At 49.0% G+C, this 27,500-nt stretch overlaps 1 protein-coding gene across 1 annotated transcript in view; it reads left to right on the top strand.

Moving 5' to 3' along the window:
• Nucleotides 1-23,975: 23,975 nt before the first annotated feature.
• The window catches only part of LOC135824574 (ubiquitin-conjugating enzyme E2 S-like), a 7,321-nt gene continuing 3,796 nt past the window's right edge, over nucleotides 23,976-27,500 (top strand). The window contains exon 1 of the mRNA XM_065337308.1: nucleotides 23,976-24,408. Within this exon, the coding sequence (XP_065193380.1) occupies nucleotides 24,258-24,408 (151 nt within the window). The 5' untranslated portion in view covers nucleotides 23,976-24,257. The remainder of the gene's footprint in view (nucleotides 24,409-27,500) is intronic.

The following is a 27,500-nucleotide window of genomic DNA, read 5'->3' as shown; positions in this document are numbered from 1 at the left end:
ACCACCATCAATACTGCGCTCTGTGGAAGAATCCGAGCTGTAATGGCTCATTGTCACAGGTCCTGGATTCGTACACCTGCAGAGTAAGCACATAACGCCAACCAACATAGCACATCAATCTGTCGCCCAGCCGTAGAGTTCGTCTAAAATGTCTCAGGCGCTTCTCGCAGACCGAGTTAGGCGAAAGTGCGGGAGTGCAACAGCCTGTGAAACATAATTATGATGTCCACCTGGCTCAGGTGAGACATATATGTAGCTGGTTTCATTTTCTTACGCCAACCCACTTGTAAATTTATTATGGTGCGCGTGCGGCCGAGTAGTTCTCTTGGCGTTCTGAGGAGTGCCCACAGTTCGGCTTTCCTCCTCTGCAGCACAGGTGCCAACGCTTCGTACATCCGCCACTCAGTGAGAGCGAGTTCACGTACGCTCTCGTTGGACAACTCGCCAACTATCTGGTGGAAAATTATCCAAATGCAGTCCCTGAAGTTTGCCAAGGTGTTTTCCTGAGCCTGTTCTCGCGAGTCAGCGCACGGTTCGCCATTATTTTTTTCCGAGAACGGCAGAACGTCCCACAACCACCGAGATGGCGAGTTCTCATCGACAACTTCAAGCTCCGAATTCGAAGCCACCATGTTGATGGACAAGCAATTCGTCTCGCTCAGGACTCAGAACTCCAGTGACTTGTTTTCATCGCTAGCGAAGTCGAAGGGAACTACAGTAGTCGCGTTCAGAGCGGGAGCAGATAAATGCTGCGACGTTGCTATATTCAACGTCGCCCGAGTACTCCAGCCAATCAGCACCTTTCCCGCCACGGCCACGGGTAATAATAATAATGCGATATTCCTCGGAAAAATTTATTTCCCCGCAAATATTTTATTTTTGCCTAGCGCATAGCGCTAGCGCCGCCTAACCTATCGCCAAGCGTCAGGAGACAAAGCATGGTCGAGTTCTTTTTGGAGATGGACGTCGCGGATAAGGATATGACCTCCAACTTCTGTCGCCTGATACTTCCGTGGATATCCGGATCATTTTGTTCAGTCGCGTTAGCAGCCTAACTGTCGGTAAGCTTGTGCTTGTGGGTAGGATTCAGTTCGGCTCGATATGTGAATCGATGCAGAATCTAACAAAATAAATATTTTCCGAGCAACTCCAGCCATGGCCCAGGCCTACCTACATGTAGAATTATGTAGAAGCTGGATGACGTCAACATTCACATCTGACATTAATTTTTAAGAGTGCGTTCTTAAATCCTCTCGGAAAAGTTCGAGAGCTGTTCTTACATGTACATATCCTCTCCGAATTTTAGGAGGCTCTCCAAAGCTCACTGAAGGTCAGAACCGGGTTCAACACCCATATGGTTCAGATGGTCCCAACGCACCGGGGCTCTACCAACCGTGGATGGTTGTCGAAAGGTCACTGTTTTCGAACACTGTGTCCTCCACCTTGTTTCATGCTTTCAAACCAACAACATGAGTGTGTGAACTAAAACAAGGTTTATCTAACACTAGTACCAAGAGTATATAACCCCCCAAGAGTGTGCAGCTCCTGATACCATTTCTATGGGGTACGCCGACGGCGAAAAATCACATCACGCGGTGCAGTGTCGCAGTTGTACGTTTCCAGCCCGTTTTTAGCGAGCAACGGAGTACTAAAAAAAGCACTCTCTGACAGAAACTCACTGCGCATATGAAAATCCCCGGCATGATCACGGCAGATTTTCGCATTGCGCGCACGCTATCCTACGTTTGTACGTAGTACAAAGGTATATGGGACACGTGGTGTGAGTTCCGCCGTCGGAGACCCTATGCAGAGTTGCACACTCTTGGGGGGGGGGGGGGGGTTATTATACTCTTGCTAGTACTGTACTACAGTCCATTCACTATAATAAGTGTGCACTCTTTTCCAGTCAAAGGGCCCATTATAAGTGTACACTCTTTTCCATCCAGTCAAAGGTCTATTGTGTATGCCCCATGGATTCTACATGTAGGCCAGCGCCAGCCTGACAAGGGAATACCCCACGTGGATGCGTTGAGATGATCAATAAGGTGCATGACTTCTTCAAAGACAAAGCAGCGGCGCATGCAAATGCACGGAAATTAGCCAGCAAAGCGAGCTAAACAAATTAATTTTCCATTTTCTCTCTCAAATTTGGACAGATTTTGATCCGGCTTTTTTTTAAAGGAGCCGCAAGCAAGCGTGCATTCACTTAGAAAAAAACTGCCTTGTATTTGTACATAGTCGTATGATGGGAGTATGTAAGAACAGTGCACACTTATAGTGAATGGACTGTACTAGTATTGGATTATTTATAGTGGAGTAGACTGTCTGTAGCTGTATGTTGTAGTGCAGCATTTTACTCAGTAACCATCTTCCTAATCGGGTTAATCGGCTTGTTTGAGAGGAGTCAAACCGGGACACGAGTTACACGACCTCAGCTCAAAGCACTAGTAGTAGTGCTACACGTACTGAAGTAGAGCTTGAGCGCCGAGCGGTCATGCTTGCAGCGACATCAGTCGTTCGTACGCACTTTACAACAACATTAATTTTGGTAGATTTTAGTAGGCCTTGACAGATTATGCTAGCATAATTTTTCGCATAATTCCTACGGGAATTACCAGTAGAATTTGTTAGTCGGGAGTTTTCATTGGTTACGTTTTTCTTTCTGGTTCACATTGGAGATGTGAAATGAGTGGAGTTTCTTGTTTTCTTTTGGTATTTTGTTTTCTCTTGTACAGAACCTGACAGCAGAAGCAAAGGCGGCTGCTAAGGCCAAGGCTGGTGCTGTGTTTGGCCGCAAGGCTCCCAGGACATCCACAGCGAATGGTGACCCAGGTCCTTCTGCTGCTGCTGCAGTGTTATCGGCGTCGCCATCACCCCTGGTGACCGACAGTCTGGAAGACAACATTGTAGAGAATAGCCTGGACGCTACGCCGCTTCTAGACTTGGTGACCGCTGCTAATGCCAACGGTGACAACGTCTCCGCCGTCACCTCCATCGGCCTCCTTGATGACCGTACTTGTCTGTCACCGCCGGTCAAGCGGTCGCGTGGTGCACGCTTCATAGACAGCGATAATGACGAGCATGATGATGCAGTAGAGAATGGTGGTAGTGCTGCTGCTGCTGCCACAGAACAAGCTGCTCCGGCCGCCAAGCGAGCAAAGCTGCCGTAAGCGAGCACGGCCAACATTGTAGCGCAGTCCACAAACGCAGAAGCTTGCAAACTTCGCGTAAGCCAAGTAATCCACGCCAGGATTGTGCCCCACTGACACTTTGTTATCGTAACTATTAATTTGTATTTGTATCTCAGGCATTACAGGCAGGCCTCCTAGAATTCCACCCCCGTTCGCCTAGCCCCCCCCCCCCCCCCCGTAGTGTAGCTTAGGCACATGATATCTACTGCGTAGTGTGGGTAGCGACGTTTGTGAATGTCGTGTTTGCGTGCAGCTTCACCCACTGCATTATCTATAGCATTGGTGGATTCGTTTTGGTCTTCGGCTTTTTCACCCGGAAAAAAATCGGGTGACGGTTTCCATGCCAACCAGTACTGTTACTTCGAAGTACTCATCTGTAGACAGATGAAATTAGAACGGTCTAGGCCACAAGGCTGCCCCCCCCCCCCCCCGCCCCTCCCCGCCCAGTTCTTCCGTGACCACCAGAACTGTAGGTGTTGATAACAAAAATCTACTTCAAGTAATTTTTACTCTCCTCTCTCTGCGTTCGACTTTCCTCTCTCGAAATTTGTTTACACTTCTCCCCGCTCGTCTTCAAGTTTTGTAGTCCAGTATTATTATTTTTGTTTTATCTTTTTAAATTTTCTTTGCTACATTGATACGTATTACTAGCGCTGTGTTTTCCCTGTATACCACTGGCCATCGCTTTGTCTGTTCGTTTTCTTGCTTTTACTCATCAGTTGTATTGGCCTTTGTTCCGTTTTTTGTTGTCTGCAGTTTCTTCATCTGCCGACAGATGAACACTTTGTTAGTTTTTAAATCATGCTTACAGGTATTCCCGCAACGGTCAGTCCCCGCAGAGGTTTTAGTCGGTCTTCAAGATTGCATTGCACGCGTATTTTCTGGGGGGGGGGGGGGGGACGCACATTCTCAAACATCTAACTTTATGGTGCCAAGTCCCAACTTGTGAAGTCACGGTTCACTTGAATGCCCATGGAAATACTATGATGTGTGCTGGTCGTGAAAACAGCGAAACATATACAATGTCGAGCGAAAGTTTTCACAGTAGCTAGCATTAGCTTTTGTGTAGTAGTATAGACATATTCGCGGCAAGCCGCTTATGTACAACGGCATGGGAGAGGATAACAAAAAAACGAAAATAAAAGTGAGCTTTGTGTAGTTCTGCAAAATTAACGTTGTGCATTGTGAGCATTGAGCAGAAACTAGCAAAAATGTTTCAAGCATTACCAGCCAAGCACTACCTTAGTACCTAGCACCTTCATCATTCACTTACGTACACCAATCAATTATAGTTTAGGAGTCCAGAAAACATCATGCTCGATGAGACATAATAATGGCTTGTAGCAAGAGTCCATAAACTGTTTTTGGACTCTTGCTACTACTAACATATCCACCCTGTGTTCGGTGTGTGTGTGTGTGTGTGTGTGTGTGTGTGTGTGTGTGTGTGTGTGTGTGAAAGACCACGGGTATGGCTGTGGGTGAGTCTGCTGATCGCCGTGACATTGTTGTCGGAGCAGACCCAATTGAGATGGTGGACCAATTCACCTACCTTGGCAATGTGCTCTCCTCGGATGGTCTTGCCTGTGCTGATGTCCGCTCTCGCCTTGCGAAAGCCTCAGCTGTGTTCGGAGCCCTCAAAGCTCCCGTCTTTGATAACATGACCCTGTCGCTTCGCAGCAAGAGGCGTGTGTATGACGCTGTCGTCCTCACGACCCTCTTGTATGGTGCGGAGACGTGGACCACCAAGGCAGGTCACCTCCAGAAGCTGAACACGTTTGACCATCAGTGTGTTCGGTCCATCGTGGGTATCGGCCGTCGTCAACAGTGGGATCATCGGATCACAACGGCCACATTAGCGGCTTCCTTCGGTGTTGACCCTAACATCACCAGCACGATCCGTCTTCGTTGGCTGGGTCATGTCGGCAGGATGGACGACGCCCGCGCACCGAAGCAATTGCTTTTCGGCGAGCTGCCTGCCCCCGTCCTCGTCACGGCCCGAAGAAGAGGTGGCGAGATTTGGTGTCGACTGACCTGGCGGACCTCGGCGTGACCACCTGGCTTGAGAGTTGCCAAGAGCGTCCCGGCTGGAGACGAGTTGCAACTTGCACTCCACCGCCACAGCCCGCTCCTGATCCTCTTCTCTGTGTCTGTGAACGCCCGTTTCGTCGACCAGGAGACCTGAAACGGCATGCCAAGTTCTGCGCTCGTGTTCTCACTTGAACTTTCCGACATTCACTATCATTGCAATGGGCAAGATCAAGGTTAAGGTCAAGGTGTGTGTGTGTGTGTGTGTGTGTGTGTGTGTGTGTGTGTGTGTGTGTGTGTGTGTGTGTGTGTGTACGAGCGTGCGCGTGTGTGCATTCTAAACTGGAATTGAGACCATCTTTCTTTGAATTGTTGGGTGGCTTTGAAAAAAGCCGGTTGAATTGGTAGCGCGGTTGCCGTCCACATCACCACCATCAATACTGCGCTCTGTGGAAGAATCCGAGCTGTAATGGCTCATTGTCACAGGTCCTGGATTCGTACACCTGCAGAGTAAGCACATAACGCCAACCAACATAGCACATCAATCTGTCGCCCAGCCGTAGAGTTCGTCTAAAATGTCTCAGGCGCTTCTCGCAGACCGAGTTAGGCGAAAGTGCGGGAGTGCAACAGCCTGTGAAACATATGATGTCCACCTGGGTCAGGTGAGACATATAATTATGTAGCTGGTTTCATTTTTTTACGCCAACCCACTTGTAAATTTATTATGGTGCGCGTGCGGCCGAGTAGTTCTCTTGGCGTTCTGAGGAGTGCCCACAGTTCGGCTTTCCTCCTCTGCAGAACAGGTGCTAACGCTTCGTACATCCGCCACTCAGTGAGAGCGAGTTCACGTACGCTCTCGTTAGACAACTCGCCAACTATCTGGTGGAAAATTATCCAAATGCAGTCCCTGAAGTTTGCCAAGCTGTTTTCCTGACCCTGTTCTCGCGAATCAGCGGACGGTTCGCCATTATTTTTTTCGGAGAACGGCAGAACGTCCCACAACCACCGAGATGGCGAGTTCTCATCGACAACTTCAAAGTCCGAATTCGAAGCCACCATGATGATGGACAAGCAATTCGTCTCGCTCAGGACTCAGAACTCCAGTGACTTGTTTTCATCGCTAGCGAAGTCGAAGTGAACTACAGTAGTCGCGTTCAGAGCGGGAGCAGATAAATGCTGCGACGTTGCTATTCAACGTCGCCCGAGTACTCCAGCCAATCAGCACCTTTCCCGCCACGCGCGGCCACGGGTAATAATAATAATGTGATATTCCTCGGAAAAATTTATTTCCCCGCAAATATTTTATTTTTGCCTAGCGCATAGCGCTAGCGCCGCCTACATAATTGTAGTATCGTCAGGAGACAAAGCACGTTCGAGTTCTTTTTGGGAGATGGACGTCGCGGATTATTATTATTATTAAATTTTTGATAGGGCAATCCCCACAGGCCTAAGGCCTTTTGACTGGGTACCCTAAAAAATGAAGAACAGAATTACGGAAGGTATGCAGGGAAGAACTTGAGCGGACCTCCGCTGGGAGGGCATTCCAGCGGTCAGAGCCAAGGAAAGTGACAGAAAATAAACCATAGCGACGTTTGGCTGTCGGATAAGGATATGCCCTCCAACTTCTGTCGTCTGATACTTCCGTGGATATCCGGATCATTTTGTTCAGTCGCGTTAGCAGCCTAACTGTCGGTAAGCTTGTGGGTAGGATTCAGTTCGGCTCGATGTGAATCGATGCAGAATCGAACAAATATTTTCGAGCATCTCCAGCCATGGGCCATGGCCCAGGCCTACTACCTACATGACTGTTTGTGCAATTAATGCCAATTATGTAGAAGCTGGATGACGTCAACATTCACATCTGACATTAATTTTTAAGAGTGCGTTCCTAAATCCTCTCGGAAAAGTTCGAGAGCTGTTCTTACATGTACATATCCTCTCCGACTTTTAGGAGGCTCTCCAAAGCTCACTGAGGGTCAGAACCGGGTTCAACACCCATATGGTTCAGATGCTCCCAACGCACTGGGGCTCTACCAACCGTGGATGGTTGTCGTAAGGTCTCTGTTTTCGAACACTGTGTCCTCCACTTTGTTTCATGCTTTCAAACCAACAACATGAGTGTGTGAACTAAAACAACGTTTATCTAACACTAGTACCAAGAGTATATAACCCCCCAAGAGTGTGCAGCTCCTGATACCATTTCTATGGGGTACGCCGACGGCGAAAACTCACATCACGTGGTGGAGTGTCGCAGTTGTACGTTTTCAGCCCGTTTTAGCGAGCAGTGGAGTACGAAAAGTATTGTGTACAGCAGTGCATGCGTCGGTTCAACATCGTATTTCGTTGTATACGCCGAAGTCGCTTCACAAGGAGAAAATCGACAGGGGGCGGAAATTAGAGAGGGGGCGGATCAACGGTACTTTACGGTACATGTATGTGAGCATAATGCGGCATAATAAATATGATAACTTTTAGCATAAAAATAGCATAATTCTGCAATTTTCTCAGCAAAGCGAAAAGCATAATTTCACGAAAATATTAGCATAATCTCTCAAGGCCTAGATTTTAGGCGATTCTCAAAGGAACCCTCCAAATTCGGCGAAAGGCTTGGCGATTTTTCGATAAGTCTCGTGTTCAGCGAATTTTTCGGCCGGCCGATTTGGGGAAAGCCTATTTTACTGTGTGTGTGTGTGTGTGTTCATTGTGGTTGAACGGTAACTGTTTGTTCGAAGACAGTAGAGAGTTAGCGTTGCACGTTTTTTTCCAATTTCGAACGTGGAATCGCACGTCCGAAATGACGCTCCGCGTGTTGGAACGCGATGTTTCAACGCGAAAGATCTTTTAAAGAGGGCTAACTCACATGGCGTTCCAGAAAAGCTACCGGCAGTATTCCAGCTGTTTGTCAACTTGTGACGTTATGAAATCTTCGGGAACTAGTAGTCTAGATTATCTTGATTGTTTTCTGACTTGCGGCAGTTTTTGTGTTGGAAGCAATTCACCCTCAGTCGTCCGTCGTACTGTTGCTGACGGCTACAATGACGGTACCTCGTTTTGGGGAGAAGAAGGAGTGACCACTGGTGATGGAGATTGACGGAAGGCTTCAGGGGAGCCTCTGCATATTGCATTGTCAATGACCGCGCTTGCGATCGATTCGAGCCAACCAAAGCCTCGATCGAAGGCCCAAATCAAACGCGAACTGGCGAAAGTCGTTATTTTTGTAGTCAACATTAAAGGGGAACTACACCCAAAAATCAAAACTTCACGGTCCGTAGAGTTTTGGACGCTGAGTCGAATGGTGAAGGTCCCACTTCGATCCGACCAAGCGTTCTTGAGATATATCAGTTTGCAATTGTCCTTTTCGGGTCCGTGCCGTGACGTCACAAACCCGTGACGTCATTGAGACTTGGTGATCCTTTGGCCAGATCCAGAAACACTGGGATTTCGCATCTCCCTTCTGTTTGTCCATGGAAGAAGAGGGTATTTGTGTCATCATGGCTTCTGGCTGTGTTGTTGGCTACTATAATCTTACTGGTAACCCCCCTGGGATGAACCTGCACCAATTTCTGAAGGATTGTGCTTGGCACAGGCCGAGCAGTGCACCATAGCAGCTATCAAGCGACATAATTATTTGCTTGACAATTTAGGGACTACAATGTAAATCCTTCGCGTGTGTTCCAGCCATTTGGCAGAGGAGGATTTTCAGGAGGAATATTATGGCACTCATCCGATGCGGACGCTGGTGGATGAAACTGTGGTGCGTCCTTTTTCGCACGCCACACTGTTGTAGTGTTCACGTGTTCCTACGCGCTGTGGCATTCCTTGGCCACTCCAGACATTCATGATGCATGTAGTAGTAGTAGTACATCGTGATGTTATGCATGTAGCATGTGCCGTTTCCCGCGCGCGCGTGAAACGGACTTCGCGGCTTTTAGTTGCTGTGCATGGTTTGACTCTGGACTCTTGTTGTTTTGGACGGAAGAAGAAACAACACTACATTGGCGCTGCGAGCTATTTCGTTCCTCCGCGGCGAGCATGGGTGACCGACCACCCGCCATTCCGCCCCCTGGACCTTTTCCTATTTATGTCTCCCTCTACGATGCCGCCACGCGCTGGCCCGCCTGGACACGGAGTTTCAAACTTTATCTTGCTGCGTCCAAAATTGGCGATGACGACCAACAGCGTGGGCTACTCCAGTACCTGGGAGGAGACGACATCCAGCAACTCGTGCCCACTCTCAGCAACACAGGGGCAACATTCGACGACCTCGCCAAAGCATTGCAGGACGAGTTCGATAAACACCAAAACAAAACGCTCCTCAGGTTCAATTTCCGTCAGCTTCGTCAACAGCCGAACGAGACTATGGAGGGTTTCTGTTGTCGTTTGGGCGACCACGTGAAACGCAGCGGCTTCCCGGATACGGCCGCGGAGAAATTGGCCGTCTTGGACCAGCTGATCATCGGCTGCAAGTCCGACGCCCTTCGGCGAAAACTGCTGGAGATCGATGGCCTCGACTCCGACAAAGCTCTGAAAGCAGCCCGCGCGTATGAGGCCAGCATCACCCATGTACTCGCCATCAAGGACGCCTCTCTGGGCTCTTCAGTGGCTTCACAGCAGGACGCCCACGTCGCTTCCCTGGCGTCAGCAGCACCCCAGCCTGCCCATGTGGATGCCCTCTCAGGGTCACAGCGCCACGGCTACGCAGCTGCACGCCAGCCCCAAGCCCAGTGTCCACAGTCTACCTCATCCGGTCTGACCTGCTACCGGTGTGGAAAGCCAGGCCATGCCACATGTGACGCTGCCAAGGGCCAGTTCTGTAGCCGCTGTGGCAAGCCAAACCATTTCGCTGCGGCGTGCCGCGCCTCGGACTCCGCCATCCAGGCCCGCACGTTCAGGGAACGCCGTCCCCACCAACACTCTGACCAGCACGCTGTCAACAGCGGCCACCATGCCATTCATTCTTTAGAGATTGGCGCAGAGCTGTTTTCTACCGACTCTCCGCCTCGCCCATCTACGGCACCCTGCCGTGAGGATGCCCGGCGCACCGTGCACGTCAACGGCATACCCCTGACTGTCTTGGTGGATAGTGGTGCCAGTCACAATATCATCAATACTGATGACCTGGCAAAGGTTGCCCCTGGTGCAGCACTTCAGCAAACGGATGTGCAAATCTTTGCTTACGGCTCAACTTCACCTCTTCCTCTTCTGGGTAGCATCACCCTCTGTGTTTCCTCCGCTACCATGAGTTCGACGGCAACATTCCTCGTTGTCGCACACGCGCCACGTACCGCTGCTATCGTTGGCCGCGAGACCGCCATGCGTTTTGGCCTCATCCAGCTGGTCCACAGCATCGAAAGTCCGCAACTGCCAGACGACCTTGCTGAGTACCACGACCGCTTCCAGGGCCTCGGCTGCATCAACGACGTAGAAGCCCATATCTACGTAGATGGCAACGCCCGCCCTGTCGCTCACGCACCATCCAAAGTGGCTGTCCACCTCCAGGAGGACGCACTCGCTGAGCTCCATGAGCAGCTCGCATTGGATGTCATCGAGCCGGCCACTGGCCCCACCCCATGGGTTGCCCGAATGGTGGTCGTGCCGAAGCGCAAGGGCAAAGTGCGCCTCACGCAGGATTTCCGTGATGTCAACGCCGTTGCGGCACGGGAACGCCATCCCATCCCCACGCTCGAGGAGATTACTTCTGACATGCCAGGGGCCACCGTGTTCACCGAGTTGGATATGAACAAGGCCTTCCACCAGATCTCACTGGCCGAGTCATCCCGTCTTTTCACCGTGTTCCACACACCCCTCGGCCTAATGCGGTGCAAGCGACTCGCCATGGGGTTGGCTTCAGCGTCTGAGATCCTCCAGCGGACCATGGACCGTGTCCTCGCGGGTCTCCCAGGTGTTCGCAGCGTGCACGACAATATATTCATCTACGGCGAGACGGCCCAAGTCCACGATGAGCGCCTGCACGTCTGCCTGCAACGCCTACGTGCCCACAATGTTACCCTCAACCTGGCGAAGTGCCAGTTTCGCCAAACCCGCCTGGCCTTCATGTCGACTATCTACAGTCGCCGGGGCACTCAGGCTGCACCACACCACAAAGAGAGCATTGCTGTTTTCGCCACACCCAAGTCAGCTTCCGATATCAAGAGTTTCCTGGGTTTGGCGACATTCATGCGCCATTACATCCCCGACATGGCCACCAAGACGGCACCCCTGCGGAAACTCCTTGGCAAGGGTCAGCAGTGGGATTGGTCACCCGAGGCTCAGGCAGCATTCGATGCCATCAAAGCCGACATAGCAGCTGATCGGGCCCTCGCCTACTTCGACCGTACCAAACACACTCACCTTTACGTCGATGCCTCACCCGTTGGCCTTGGCGCCATTCTCTGCCAGTCTCCTGAAGCAGTCGTCCAGGATCACTCCGAGCTGAAACCAGTCGCATTCGCAAGCCGCAGCCTGACCCCCACTGAGCAGCGTTATTCGCAAACGGAACGCGAAGCCCTCGGTGTGAAGTACGGCTGCTTGCGCTTCTCCCATTTCCTCAGCGGCGACCCCGGCTTCACGGTCCACACCGACCACAAGCCCCTTCTACAGCTGCTTCACCCGTCTTCACGACCTCCACCCCGCATTGAACGGATGGCTCTCAAGGTCCAAGACCTCCACTTCAAGCTGGTGTATGAACCTGGCCCTACCAACCCAGCAGACGTCTTGAGTCGTCACCCTCAGCCACATCCTCCCCTGCCGAATGTTGGTGAGGAGGAGGACACCGCCTATATCAATGCCATCGCGCAGTCCTCTGTTCCCAACGCCCTCCTCTTGTCCGACATCCAAGGCGCAACTCGAGCAGACTCAACGCTCCAGGCCGTGCTGCTGTCACTGCAGACGGGCATGTGGGACGACAAGGCAGTGGACATCCGCCCTTTCTACACGCAAAGGCATGAACTCTCCGCCGCCGACGGTCTCCTGCTCAAGGACCATCGTCTGGTGATTCCACTGTCTCTCCGAGAGCGGACACTTCAACTGGCCCACTCCGGCCACCAAGGCATGACACGGACCAAGCAACGACTGTACACGAAAGTCTGGTGGCCTGGCATGACGTCCGCTGCGGAATCCCTCTGCCGCCAATGCCTCTCCTGTCAGGCAAACACGCCAACAGGCCCATACCGGCCGGAATCCACACCGACCCCACCATCGACGGCGCCATGGCAACGGGTGTTTGTCGACCTGTATGGCCCCTTGCCGGGCGGAAGCACACTCTTGGTTGCGGTGGACCAACTGAGTCGCTACCCAGTCACTCACGTGTTCAACTCCACTCCCGCTACAGCTGGCGTACTTGCAGTGCTCCGCAGTGCGTTCGCAGCATTCGGCCTGCCAGAAGAAGTGGTCTCTGACAACGGCCCCCAGTTCCGCTCGGCGGAGTTCAACCGTTTCCTGGCCCAGATGGGCATCGCTCACCGTTGCACGCCTCCTCTCTGGCCCCAAGCCAATGGTGCAGTGGAGCGGATGAACCGCACGATCGGCAAGGTCCTCCGTGCTGCCCAACTGGATGGCCGAGATTTGCGTGCTGCACTTGACGAGTGGCTACTCGCATACCGCACCACTCCCCACCCCGCCACAGGCCTGCCGCCAGCTACCATCATGTTCGGCCGCAGCATCCGGGACACTCTCCCCAGCCTGTGCACGGCCCCAGCACCAGATGCGACCGTCACGGCGAACAAGGAGCATGCGTTCCGCGCCCGCCAATGCGAGGCGGCGAACCACCATCGCAGTGCGCAACCGGCTTCGACCATCACCCTCAAGCCGGGTCAACAAGTTCTGCGCAAGAACGAACGGCAGCACAACAAGCTCGACTCAATCTGGGATCCAAACCCATGGACTGTGGACGAGATGACGGGCTCCACCGTGGTCATCACCCATCCAGTCACAGGCCAGCGGGTCTCTAGGCATGTGTCATTTATGAAGCCGGCTCCCGCTATCGTGGTTCATCCTCCGTCGCCCGAGCCTCCACTACCTACCCCGCCGCCACCGCCGCCACCACCGACAACACCACCCCTGCCCCACCGGCGGCGTCAGCAGCCACCGCGCTCGGCCAAGGCGGTCCACAAATATGTCCAAACAGCACGCGCCACCTGATGTATGTGTGCATCAAGTCCACCCTGAATCTCAGACTGGCTTCAGTTTTTTTCCCTTTTATCCTTTGTGTGACTGTTTACCTGCTCCGCCTTTTCTATCTGTAGCATAGGGAGAGGGACAGCCTGACATCAAGTCATTTATCTATGCCTCGTGTTTTCAGTTTTCCACTTTTCACCCTACGTTTTTTCATCTGTGCTTGGGAGAGATGTAGTGTTCACGTGTTCCTACGCGCTGTGGCATTCCTTGGCCACTCCAGACATTCATGATGCATGTAGTAGTAGTAGTAGTACATCGTGATGTTATGCATGTAGCATGTGCCGTTTCCCGCGCGCGCGTGAAACGGACTTCGCGGCTTTTAGTTGCTGTGCATGGTTTGACTCTGGACTCTTGTTGTTTTGGACGGAAGAAGAAACAATACTACAACTGTGAAGTGTCAGTCGAAAAGCGGAGGTGAGTGCAATATTTCAAAAACACTAGCTACTGTATGTAGTTCTTTCTTTTCCAAAGCATTTGTAGAATTGTTTTGGACTACATCACTACGAAATGTGAAGCTTTCCGAAACCGGCCTGATGAGGTGGACGGCAGTAGATCTCCTGTTTCCCTAGGCTATGCTGCGTGCGATCGATGAACCTGTCTGCGATTGCTGTTCTTGATTTTACAGGAAGAAGATCAAGAGCGGCTGTACCATCGGTCGCAGTGACTCACTGTTGAGCTACGACCACTGCCACCGCCCCAAGGTTATAGGAAGGACTGTTTGCAGCGCCAGCGCCTCTAGCTGGCATGTCACAAGTTTTTCCTGTATGAACACACAGTATGTACTGCTGATAAGCTACATCACGCAATGACCCGCAGTTCAAGGAGAGAAGATAGTCCACATACCGGCAACGGTGTACACCTATTCGGGAACTCGTTGGGTTTTCTCAGTATGGATGCAGATGAGAGCCAGACATTATTATTATTGTGTGTATGCGTGCAAGCGCGTGAGTGTGTGTGTGCGCGCGCACGCGCGTGAGTGTGCGCGCGCACGCGCGTGAGTGTGCGCGCACGAGCGTGAGTGTGTGCGTGCGCGCGCCCGTGCGCGCACGTGAGTGTGTTTGCGCGCACGCGCGTGAGAGACAGACATTATTATTATTGTGTGTGGGGGTGCACGCGCGTGTGTGTGCGCGCGCACGCGCGTGACACTGAGTGTGTGTGCGCGCGCATGCGCGTGAGTGTGTGTGTGTGCGCGCACTTGCGTGAGTGTGTGTGTGTGCGCGCACTTGCGTGAGTGTGTGTGTGCGCGCGCACATGCGTGTGCTTTTGTGTAATGTAATATAACATTCCAAATATATTCACGTCATCTATTCTGTGTTCTCCTTTATGTCATTCTCTCCCCATTTGCGGGAGGGACATGGAATGACAAGTAGTAGATGCATTGCCGTTAGTGATCCTGAGGGATGTGTGGGTATGCAACCAAGTGCATGAGTGCGCACATGTGTGCGTGCACGAGCATGTGCACAGGCACTTGTATGCTTATGCACTCGTGTGCGCACGCGCTTGTGAAATTGCGTGTCTGCGTGCGTGAGCATGTGTGACTATTATACTATGTGCCCACCAAGGTGAGCACATGTGCATGCGTGTGTGTGGGGCGCAGGCGGATATGTGCACACATTTTAGAATGATAATCAAAGACAGAGCTGTTCCGGTAATGCAGTCATGAGACACCACAGTAGGGCAAAACGCACTCAATATGCTACTGTGCTGCTGCTGCTGCTAGAGTGCACAGCGTAATTGTTGGTACACAGCTACGTGAAATACAAGAGAACGTCTCAGCATTCTGTAAAGACTAAGTGATAATGCAAAAGGTGAGAATGTATTTCGCCACAATACGAATTGAGTGCAGTCCACTTATGTGAGATAAAGCACAAGTGAACCGATACACATTGCACGACTTTCACGGAGATAATGCTAGCCATGGTACGCAGCAAACTCCATGTACAGGAGTACGAGTGAGGAGACTATTGATCTGAGTACTGTGCGAATACAAAATTTCACACAATTTACGATATGAAGAGAACGATTCGATTTGTGAGCATTACGTAGGACTATACTGTGAAAACACTTACGGATTGTCAGGGTTGTCTGAGCTGCTTTGGCTGCCGCTTCATTTCGAAATAGCCCAGCCAACCGGTTGCCAGATGTTGCTGATGGAGAGCGACTTCTCCAATTGCAGTAATTTCTGCTTCATCCACATTTACAGCCCGATTGGAAGCCACCGCTTGCGCTGCCATATCCTTTCCTGAAAATTTCGGCTCATGCCCGAAGCCAAACATTTTCAGCTCAGGCTCTGAGCTTTCAAGCTCGTCTGATACGTCGGAATCGCTCATGGTGAGGACGTCTTTGTCAGAACTATTCCTTTCACATACCAAAATACCTGTACTTCTGAGCTTGGCCCAGGCAAGCAAGTCTCAATGACGTAGAAGGGTGTGTTGGGGGTGTGTCGCGGCCGCATGACGTCATGGCGCATCCCCCGAAAGTACAATTTAAACCGAAGATATCTCAGGAACGCTTGGTTGAGGTATATTATGGCACCGCAGGCCGCGCACCTGAGGGCCTTTCTGGAAGCCTTACTCGATCGGATAGAGCGAAACTGAGCACCCTGGGATGCGAGCAGTTTTTAGTACTCCCGGGTCCGAAATCTCACCACCAGGCCGGGCTGATCAAAACGTCTGCCGGGTCTGCAGCCTACAAACGTGGATCTGCCGACACTGTGCTGTCGACGACATGTCCGGCAAGGCACCTTGCGTGAAAGCAAGGAACGCTTTTTTTTAGAAAGGAAGCTTCTTCTCCAAATTTAAAAAAAAATTGAAAATTATTCCTTCTGAAAAGCTTGACCTCGAAGCTGACTGCTGAATGCGATTAGGAAAGAAGATTCCTGAAGATGCACCAGACTGATTCTGGCAAGCCGTCTGTCGTCTGGATATGCACTGTTGTTCGTCATGGTCACCAATCTTCTACGTTCGTCCTTTCGTTTTCCTGACCACGATGATGACAAGCAGCTCTCATGCTCAGGTTAGTGCTACTTGTATGTCTGGGCACACAACACATCTGAGATGCACCCACTGACGTTATCGTACTGAAGAATGCAGCAAGGGTTCCTCGGATTCTCTTGATTTCGGAACAAATTTCCTTCACTTTCACCCTCTCCGTATCTTCCCCATGCCCTCCATTCATACACAATCGAGTTTGCACTTCAAATGTTGTTTTTACTTTGGCAGTGCGTTCGATAACGTTAGGACAGTCTAAGTTAGGTGTTCTTTTCTTCAGGCTTATTGGGCCTGTAAAAATTCTAAAAAATAGCTTCCAAATGCTAAACGCAGGTCCCTATGAATACGGTTCTGCTGGGCAATGATGTTTGCACCAATCTACACTCTATGCAGCTGTCACAGCAGCCACAACTGATCCTCTCTCTCTCTCTCTGATCACTATTTGATAAAGCCAATCTTTAAATCACTGTTGCACAGGATCTCGGGTGGGAAGAAGCGATGAATCGATACATGGCAGTGTGAATAAAAGAAGAACAAATTCACAGTGCACGTGAGACTCGGTTAGAAAGACTGAGTTTCTGCATTCGCAAGAACGTCACACCCCGGGGATCATGATAAAGAAAATATAGGTCGTGAAAATGACTAAAAGAACCAAAAAAGTAGTTGATCTTCCAGCCAGCTTAGCCTGGCACTACCATACTAGCAGTGCTACCAAGTACCAGCCCTCCATATTTTTCTGTATTTGTACGGAAAATCACTCCTTGTCCGCACTACAGAATTTGAGCAAATGGTATAGAAAATCGAAGAGGATCAATCAGCTGTGTAGAAGCATTGCAAGTGTAAGCTGAGCGATGAATAGTCTTGTACCAAAGCGAGTGCATGCCGTACCACGACAACATGTACATGTAGCACAAAAAAATAATGTCGTGAGTGCAAGTCACACATGTTTTACACTACTAAATGCAGCCACCGACATGCATGTGCGTGTCAAAAAACTTTGTAGTGCAAGTTGCATGCAATGTACACGGCAGTACGCAACACACTGCAAGATACGGAAAATCAGAAGTCTGAGTACGCAAAACAGACTCAATTGGTGGGCAGCTCTGTACTGGCCTGTACGGAGGGAGTGAATCTCAATGTGTGCAATGCACGCACTTCGGCCGACAGTGAAAACTATGCAAATCGTGTAGGTTTGTAGGATGAATGTGAGTCCTTTAAGACAAGCGCCTGAGTGGAGTAGCCCACCGAAAGAAGAGTACTTGACACCGCGAAGTGGAGTCTGCGCATACAACAGTGAGGGGGTAAAATTAGCTATGACTGATTCTGCATGTGTGTCACATTACTCTAGCAGATAGGCACACGTGTTGTTCCAAAAAGATGCTTATGTCAGTGTCTAAATACGTCATGTACCAGGTAATATTGTTGCCAGGATCTCACGGTGAGAGTCAGACTTGGATATGGTATCAATTAGGGGTGAAACGATTACACTTTTCAACTATCGGTTAACCTACCCTTGCATCGATTCGATTATCGATTATGATATCAATTACTGTGTCCTAGAAATTGTCGCGCCAGACCAGCACAAAGTATGCCGTGTTGACATATACACATATACATGTACATACACACATGCAGATAAACCGGGTACTCTACACAATGCAGTGGCACATCACGTGCAGGTGCAGACAGTAAGTTTTTTATTTTTTTATTTTTTCACGGCCCCTACTGGAAAACATATGGACAAGAAAAAGAAACGAGGAAAAGGACAAAGTACAGTATCTAGTAGTGCTGTACATGACATCTTTTGATTCTTGCAGGCGTTTCTTTTTTTTAGAATCGCGTAATTGAAAAAGACAGCGCAATCGAAATCGTTTCCTTGTAATGATCAATTAGACGGATAACCGATATAATCGTTTCAGCCCTAGTATCAATAGATTATCAATATCATACATCACCACCCAAAGTATAATAGCCGAAGGGCCCGTTTGTGTGGTGGTGTATGATTTCGTGAGCAAGATGAAGTGGCTACAGATGTGTTTTATGTAACACCCTAAGAAAAGATCATCAATACTGGGAAAAGTGATTCTGGTAGCATGTTGTATCCAGTGTGGCATGACAGAGACTCCCTCGATTTAGGCTATTTATATAAAGGCCTGTGGAGAATACATAAATACAATACATACAGGCATCCCAACCTTCGGATTATATGCACTTTTGCTTGCCTCCTGGAGTGTGGTTGTACCTTGGTTCAGTAGACTTTGTTTTTCAAATTCGTTTCTATAACATTAGGTTTCTTTGTGTTGCTGCTATGTCTTTTCATGTGTTTTACAGGATTGCCATCTGTTGATGAATACCACTCTGAGGCACACTCACGAGCGAAGGTGTTTGAGAATCCATGTCGGAATGATGGTCGTGTTGGCCTAAAGGTGCATTACATTGCCGATACTCGCCACCTCCACCCTGGAACATGTTCAATTTCTGTTTCTCGTATGGAAGGACCGAACAGGTTGTTTTCCTGCCTCAGTGGACCACTCAAGACTAAACAGCATTGATGGAAGAAGATTTGCCGTGAATCTCGTTCACATAATCAGCCTGTTTAATTGCTGTACTGAGGTGACTGATAACAATGACCAAGCAGCATTAATTTTTGCATAGTACTGCAGTGCCCCTAAAATTGGAGAATATCGAAGTTCTCTGATAGCATTGTGATTCATTTGTGAATAAACATCACTACTCTTTTTGAGTAGCATAGCAATGACAGAGTTGGTTTGATGTATGACAAAAATGGAGCCGCTTTTTTAAACCTGTACTATAATCAGTACCGCCGGAAGCAGTTTTTGATTGGTCCATGGCCTTTTATACTTTGTGTGTGATATGGCGGGTACACACGTCCTCCACAGCAGGAAACATTTGTTGGTGGCCAACCAGACCGGTTCCAGCGGGCCTGATAATTGTGGGGGTCATGAGCAGCTCAAGTACTTTGCATGGTTTTGGATATGTCCTCAGTTGAAACCGACTTCCCCAAGCGTTCTCTGAGGGGACCTCCGTCTACTCTATCAGTTCATGTATTCTGTGAAGTGACATGACCATTCGTGGGGACCTTGCTCATAACTGCAAAAGTCCTCGTCTGATTTTTCCGAATCAATTGAACGTTGTACATGTGCATGTAGTGAAAGCCACATGCAAAATGCTGTTCCATGACACTCATTTGCCACCAAGCGCTGGGTTCATTGGCTGAAAATATTCTTCGGCACAGTAAAGTCGTGCGCCCAAGAGCGTGGAAGCCTAGAACATCCAGCCTGAAATACTAAGAACACCACAGCCCAAAATTAAGAATTGCGGTGCTGGGTTTGTGCTGTTGTAAAACACGGGGATTGTTATTGATTGTTATGTTGTACATGTATTTGAGCTTTACCACTACATACACAATACTCAATCTGAGGACAACATGCGGTTTCGCTCATCAATGCAGCACAGAGAAAATGAGGCAGATGAATGTCCTGCTAGAGAGCATCGAATACTGTAAGACATGTTATTATAACGATTGTCCAAAATTCATAGGTTATTAAACGAGAAGATATGTTTAACGACCTCGAGGTATTCCGGCATATCCACACACAACATAATGAAGCAGTATGGCCTCAACGGATCTTATTATAACGAAGAAATGTCATCCGTTAAAAAGCGTTAGATTTACTTCCTCGTTATAATTATATACATGTCTTATTACAGTACAGGTATAGAATCATGCCTTGCAGATCTCGTTACGGCCCCTTCGATGCATGTTTGAACCAGGGAGTAGTACAATACCGGTATTGTACTACTCCCTGGTTTGAACATTAGATGGCTGTGTAGCTTCAGTTATCTCGGAATATGTTATCCAGCAGCAACAACGTTGGGCACCGATTAACTGACACACACCTATTCACTATAATGAGTATGCGTTGGAACACTTTACCCCGAGTCATACTATAGCAGTGAATGCCATGCATGGGTTTACCTCACACACTGAATTTCATAATTTGACATCCAAATCACAGAAGAGTGGTGTTCGAAACTTTACGTAATTGCACTCCATGTCCTGCGAGCTACAGTAGAATACTTTAATAGAATGATAGTTATAGCACGTTCTCAGAAACAAATCGTATAGGTTCGAGGCTGTCAACCCAGAAATTTGTGATTTCACAGCCATAGTCACGTCACTGTATACAGTAGGTATGCAGAAGAAAATACTAGTAACTCTTTGCGGAAGAGCTGTGCCTAAATGTGTACAGTACAGTAAATTAATAAAAAGTGGGAAAAGCAGTGACAAGGCTGTGCATGATGTAGATCTACCAGTAAGTACAGTGCACCAGTGAAACTGTTGGTGTAGTACCGGTATACTACTATAATTATGGCATGGCCCATGCCACTACAATCTATTTGCAGTGGGCCGCAGTAGGCCAGTGCAACAGAACGCAATTCAGTAGCTGAGTGCAATGTGAACATCTATGACATGCAAGTAAACTGCCATACAGCACAATCGATTACTCTCAGCCCACATAAGTACAATGTAGGCCAATCAGTAGTATAGATACATAGAGCACACTCTACATCATACATAGTTAGCACCAAATCTATATTGTCGATGTACTTTGCAATGACGAAATGATGGCAAGCGTGCTTGATTCATCATAATACTGCCTTGAACTTGGTTGGAAGTTAGTTGGAAGTTCAGTGGTCGAGGTAAGCAGAGCTGCTCCAGCTTTCAGAATCCTGCATGAAAAAGGCAGAAAGCAAATGTAGGTATAATAGTAGCGAGCTGACGTAAAGAGCCTGTCTTTCAATACAATAATTCTATCCACTGCATGGACAGACCTGGTGCTTCATTCACATCTGTTTCTTGCTTTAGAAAACCTACTTCCTCCTTCTGCCATGTAGCTCATGACATACATTTTCTTTACGCCTTTTCAGCCGTGGTCGACTTTCGCCCCTCCTGTTTGATTGGCAATTGCAGTCAACCTGGGGAATATTGACCCTCGATTGTGAATGAGAAAAGTGTCGTTATTGGTGTATTGTTGTTACTCGCGAGGTTGGAAGTATGCAATCAAATGGTCACTAGATCTGAAGATTGTGTTGTTATTTGTGAGTTGTTCTGTAAACCCGAGGTACATTATTCACAAGGTGGATTGTACATGCTATGGGATGTAGAATAACTAACCAAACAAGAATGGTGTAACAATGATTTGAGTCCATATCCAATTGGATGAACCAAGAGCGCATGATCCATTCCAGAAAGGCGATTTCAGTGAGTCTTGAATTGTCAGCAGCATCATACTTCCATTGAGCTTTTTTTCTTTTTCGAAACGACCCTCTCTTTTCAATTCGAACGAAGGTCAACATACGATTACGGCAGGCATGCATGCACTGATCTTCACTGTATACATGTGCATGTATACTGTACTGTAGTCTGTACAGTCAACTAGTCGTGTTCCACTTGGCTTCCATAGGTGCAACTTGGCTTACGGTAAGTGTCACTACAAGTGCATAGTAGCCCCCCTCCGGGAGTGCGCGTGAACAGGAACTGTGAACTGGTAAAAGAATCATTCGACACCTTCGTTCGTTTCGATGGAGAAAGTTCATTTGGCAAATTGAGGCCTTCGTTTCACCCCTAGCCACAGGAGTGAAATTTTCACTCCTTGGCTGCCTGTTTGAGCCGTCCTTGTGGGTTTATTTATGCATGTCTGCATATAGACCTTATTCGATAAACGTCACAATCACGTGAACCGGGGTCCCGGGAACCAGGGAGCGGCAAGAGACCTGCACTCAGTGCACAGAGGACTTGGCGTGGGAACATAGGAGAAGAAAAATACCGGTATTTTACTACTCCCTTGTACGAACTGGGCCTTTCTTGCCACTTGTTTCACGTACGCGTGCCCCAGCTTACGACAAATCCCTGGAGGCGAGTCCAAAAATCATGTTATCGAATAAGGTCTATAGAATTGTTGATCTAGACGTTTGGGTTTAACAGAGCAAGCCTGTGATTAAGAGCTGCACAGATCACAGATCACGTAGAACTACCCAATATGGGGTCAAAACTCACAACGCGTTGGGTACTTTGGTCTCATGTCGTCTCCCCAGGTGCTATGAATCCCTGATGCACATGTATCTACATATACAATGTAACTGTAACTCTACCAATCTTGCGGACGATGACCCCCCCCCCCCCCGGCATACAGAAAGTTGCTATGTCCTGGCCCTCATACAGCATTGGGGAGGCACTGAATCACTTTTGCAAAAGGACTAGCCGAAAGTGGCATTACACATTTTCTATTCCCAGAAAAGCGGCGTTCCAGCCGAGTTTATCTTTTAATTTAATGGTTTTCTCGGTTGCGATTTCATACCCGACAACCATCCCGATTTAGCCGGGATCGTCCCGACATCGAGGGTGGTAATAGGCACCCAAAAGTGCATTAGTTCCATGCCTCACCGCGAGCTACATTTGTATACATTTTCATGCCTAGGTATGTCATTCGATCTCAGGTTTGCAAAGGTTGGCAGGTATGGGATTTGTAGAGTGACCAGTTCTGACTATTGCCACCTGCTGCGCAGAAGTGTCATTCCTACATCCTGGCTGCAAACCTACCTCCCCCCCCCCCCCCCCCACACACACCACCAACAATGTTGGATCCTATTTACAGGACCTCACTCTCTATGAAAGTGTAGCAGAGGCACTGCCAAAGTATAAAAACAACATTTGAAATACAAGCTCCATTGTGCATGCATGGAGGGCATGGGGAAGAGACGGAGAGGGTGAAAGTGAAGGAAATTTGTTCCGAAATCAAGAGAATCCGAGGAACCCTTGCTGCATTCTTCAGTACGATAACGTCAGTGGGTGCATCTCAGATGTGTTGTGTGCCCAGACATACAAGTAGCACTAACCTGAGCATGAGAGCTGCTTGTCATCGTGGTCAGGAAAACGAAAGGACGAACGAAGAATATTGCTGACCATGACGAACAACAGTGCATATCCAGACGACAGACGGCTTGCCAGAATCAGTCTGGTGCATCTTCAGGAATCTCCTTTCTTAATCGCATTCAGCAGTCAGCTTCGAGGTCAAGAGCGCGATGATATTTTCAGAAGGAATAATTTTCAATTTTTTTTAATTTTGGAGAAGAAGCTTCCTTTCTAAAAAAAAGCGTTCCTTGCTTTCACGCAAGGTGCCTTGCCGGACATGTCGTCGACAGCACAGTGTCGGCAGATCCACGTTTGTAGGCTGCAGACCCGGCAGACGTTTTGATCAGCCCGGCCTGGTGGTGAGATTTCGGACCCGGGAGTACTAAAAACTGCTCGCATCCCAGGGTGCTCAGTTTCGCTCTATCCGATCGAGTAAGGCTTCCAGAAAGGCCCTCAGGTGCGCGGCCTGCGGTGCCATAATATACCTCCTTGGTTGGATCGAAGTGGGACCTTCACCATTCGACTCAGCGTCCAAAACTCTACGGACCATGAAGTTTTGATTTTTGGGTGTAGTGCGGACATGGTCCCCACGGAAACGGTCGCTCAGGCACTTGCTGACTTTTTTGAATCTGTCTTGTTCTCGATTTGTGGCAGTGGAGCGTTTATTGATGGACAAGATCAAGTGGCAAGCATAAAACGTTCTTCAGACTTGCTCCAAAGCAAAGCTGTTCTTTCGTTTTCACCGACTGTGGAGTAGCCAAGGAGAATACAGATAGCCAACTATCTCTGACCAGGTACTGTGGTGCCTGTTGCGTCGACTCGACTTGCTCCCTGAAATTTTATTTGAGCGAGATATTTCACCACCGTAGCACCAAATCAAGTGGGACCCATCCGCTGGTAAATACTTTGTCTCCGTAGCCAATTCTCCCATCCTACACGATGTCAAGCGCTGCGGAGAACCTTCCTCCGGGAGTCCTTCGCAAAGTGGTGAAGGAAATCGGTGGCCTGCTGAAAGAACCGCCGGAGGACGTGAAGGTGCTGCCACTGGAGGAGAGAGTGACGGAAATCGAGGCGGTGATCACTGGTCCAGGTCAGTGTTCTGTTGTCTTATGTCCAAGTAGGTAGCGTTTGTAACCTATAGTCTATACGGTTAGGTTTGGGCTGCGTCAGTTCTATCAGTTGTGCCGAGCCATCCAATCACTCTTCCCTTTTTGGAATGAACTTAGAATTTAGTTGTGCTGTGATTTATGAAGCATTCCTTGCTTGTGTGATTCGAAAAACGCATCAACGGGGTGTACCAGCTTGCACTCTCCTTTTTCTCACATTTGTGTACGTACATAGACCCGCATACGTGCGCATGGATGCACACACACACGCGCGCACGTGCGCACGTACACACACACAGGTGCACGTGTACACACACATACAAAAACCCTGCTGGTTGTAGGAGAGTATTTATTTTCTACATTATCAATAGTACATAAACAAGAGTGTGCAACTCCGCAGCTGGTCTGGCCCATGGCGGAATTTTTTGTTGACGTCACATTTTCTAGTGATCACGAGCAATACCGTACGAGCGAGTCTGTTGCGGCGTGAACTCGGTATGCAGGGTTTCACTAAACTTGCTCAATGAGTACGCTAACAAGCTGTAGAAGCGGGAAACGAAGTTGTAATTTTTCGTTCCAGCCCTAGGCAAAACACAAACTCGCAATGAAGTTGAATGTCGACGTCCAGTGCATGCTTTGTGCGTGCTTTGTACTATATGCGTCATGGCCCATGGGTTCTGAAAAAGGTGACGTCATCAGTAAAATCCGCCGTGAACCAGACCAGCTGTGGAGTTGCACACTGTTGTTGACCGCTACATACTGTAAGGGGCCGTCCGTGAATATCGAACATTTTTCACGAAACGAATTATTTTAGTTTGGACCCAACGCCTCCCTCCCCCTCAGAACGTAAAAAATGTTGACATACATGTAATACATGTACATGCAAAAGTTGCAAGTGTGTCACTGCTCCTATGGTCGTGTACATGTATCAATATTTTTCTGAAACGAAATTGGTCAACCCCCTCCCACCCCATAACGAAATTATTTCGTTTCGTGAAAAAAGTTCGATATTTATGGACGACCCGTAAAACACGATATTTTCGGTGTAACTTTAATTTCGGTGATTTCGGTAGTGAAAACCAGGCACCTAGATTTAGATAACGCCTAAAAGGCGCCCGAGTATGCACTGTATGTGAAGGGTAGGCTGGTCACCTAATTCTACATTACACCTGAAACCGGGCAGGTCCCTGGCACCGAAATGTTACTACACCTGGAATTACATGTTTAACAGTACTCGTACTTTGGATATGCTTGAGCTACAGTACTGTCGGGTGTCGAAGAACAGAACAAACAGGCTAGATCCTCACCTAGTACAGCATATCAATGTACACACGATGACTCAAGTGTGCATAGATCATAGTACATGGAGATAAGAACGGCCTAGGCGACGAGGCTGACACCCCCCCCCCCCCCCCCCCCCCCCTGTACCATCCCTCCCTGTTCTTCGGAATCCGACATTAGTGTACAGCTAGTGCCAGACCGGCATGTTTGAGATATAAATGGCATGTTTGAGATATAAATGGCATGTTTCAGATACAAAGAGACATACCCTCTAACCCCATCATGTTTATCGAAATCAAAATGCCAGACACTGTGTAGGCGTTGATTATTTGGGTTGGCGGGGTGCCAGGGACGCCGGTGGGCGTTCACCCGTGACACATGACCTGCTCAGTGCGTGCTCAATGCGTGCTCAATGAGAACTCAATGGGTTCGCGTACAGGGCGGTTCAAGAACCGCGTTTCCGCTTCCGGAGGAGTGGTTGTTAGCTGAGGGAAATGGTCATGCTGATGACGAGCTTAGCGCAGGGTCCTGAGCTAGCTCTCTTGTTTTTATGTGAGGGCGCGTTCAGACTACTAAGAACCCCGTCAAACCGTGAATGGCGAAAACCGTGCAGGACATTCACACTACCGATAAACTGATGTCACTTGTGCAGCGCTCACCGCGGCACTGAGAAGGGATTTTCCCTACTCCCAGCCCGAGCACCTTTTTATACAGTAACACTGCCAGAATGCAGTTTCCATGGCAGCAGTACTGAGCAAAACATTTCCGCCGGCTAGGTGCCAATAACGTCACTTGATCAAATCACCTTGGAAACTTTCCCATTCCGTCACGTTTTATTGGTAGTCTGAATGCGCCCCTAGACCGATTGCTTTGCAGAGGTATCTATACTAAAAAACAGTTAGTTTTTTTTAAGAGTTTGAACGCTTCAAAGCAGCCGTGTACACTCTGCTCTGTCTCAACTGGCATATCTCTTGACTGTGAAAGTATCTCCTTTGCCAAATATTCTGGCCAGGAGGCCCGTAACCCAGCATGAGTATGAACAATCGAACTGCAAACAGCCAAGATAAGCCGGGAAGTGTGCTAGAAGAAGCAGTGAAAGGTGATGCGAAATGCGTCAGCTAGTGTGTAGGTGTGGCGAGTAGGATAACTTAGCTGGTGAAGTGTCAGGCGCGTAACACCGCTGTTGGAGGTGGTCCGGCCAGAGAGGGGTCGGGTGTGGGGGTCTCTTGCGGGAAAAGTTTGAAATATGGGTGCAAAGTCCTGCATTCTGGGCACTTTTGATATTGTGTTAAAAAAAGTGATCCGGCCAAACCCGGACCGGTTGCTATGCCCCTGACTGTGCTGTGTGAAAGTGAGTGAAAGAAGCCCTCAGCTGTGTTGGTGTGTGGACATGTGATTGAAGTGTGATAATGTGAAGCTGGAGCCACACGGGGAAATGTGAAGATAAACTAGTTGCAAAGTGCGGCACGCCTGAAAGCTACCACACACCTCATAGTAGCAAGTATTGCTGTGCAATCGCATGCAATTTCAAAGCCTATCACCACAGTGCAACACTTCACACTACACCTAGCAGTCTTCAGTCTCAGTCAGACACCACCTGCTGAGAGTGAACATTGCTTTGTGTCTGTGCGAGATGATTTACCAACGAACGCCCTGCGCTGAGAACTGTTGCAGCGGTGATGGGCGGGAAGATGTCGTTACTGTTCGCCAGCTCTCTACTTCCTCTTCACGCTCACCCCCTAGCTGACACACTTCTCAGCATCTGTCACTGTTTTCTCTTACACGTGCTGTCTAC

Source organism: Sycon ciliatum, chromosome 9 (genome assembly GCF_964019385.1).
Source record: "Sycon ciliatum chromosome 9, ocSycCili1.1, whole genome shotgun sequence".
NCBI classification, from domain to species: Eukaryota; Metazoa; Porifera; class Calcarea; order Leucosolenida; family Sycettidae; genus Sycon; species Sycon ciliatum.
This window is presented reverse-complemented; position numbering and strand designations above follow the sequence as displayed.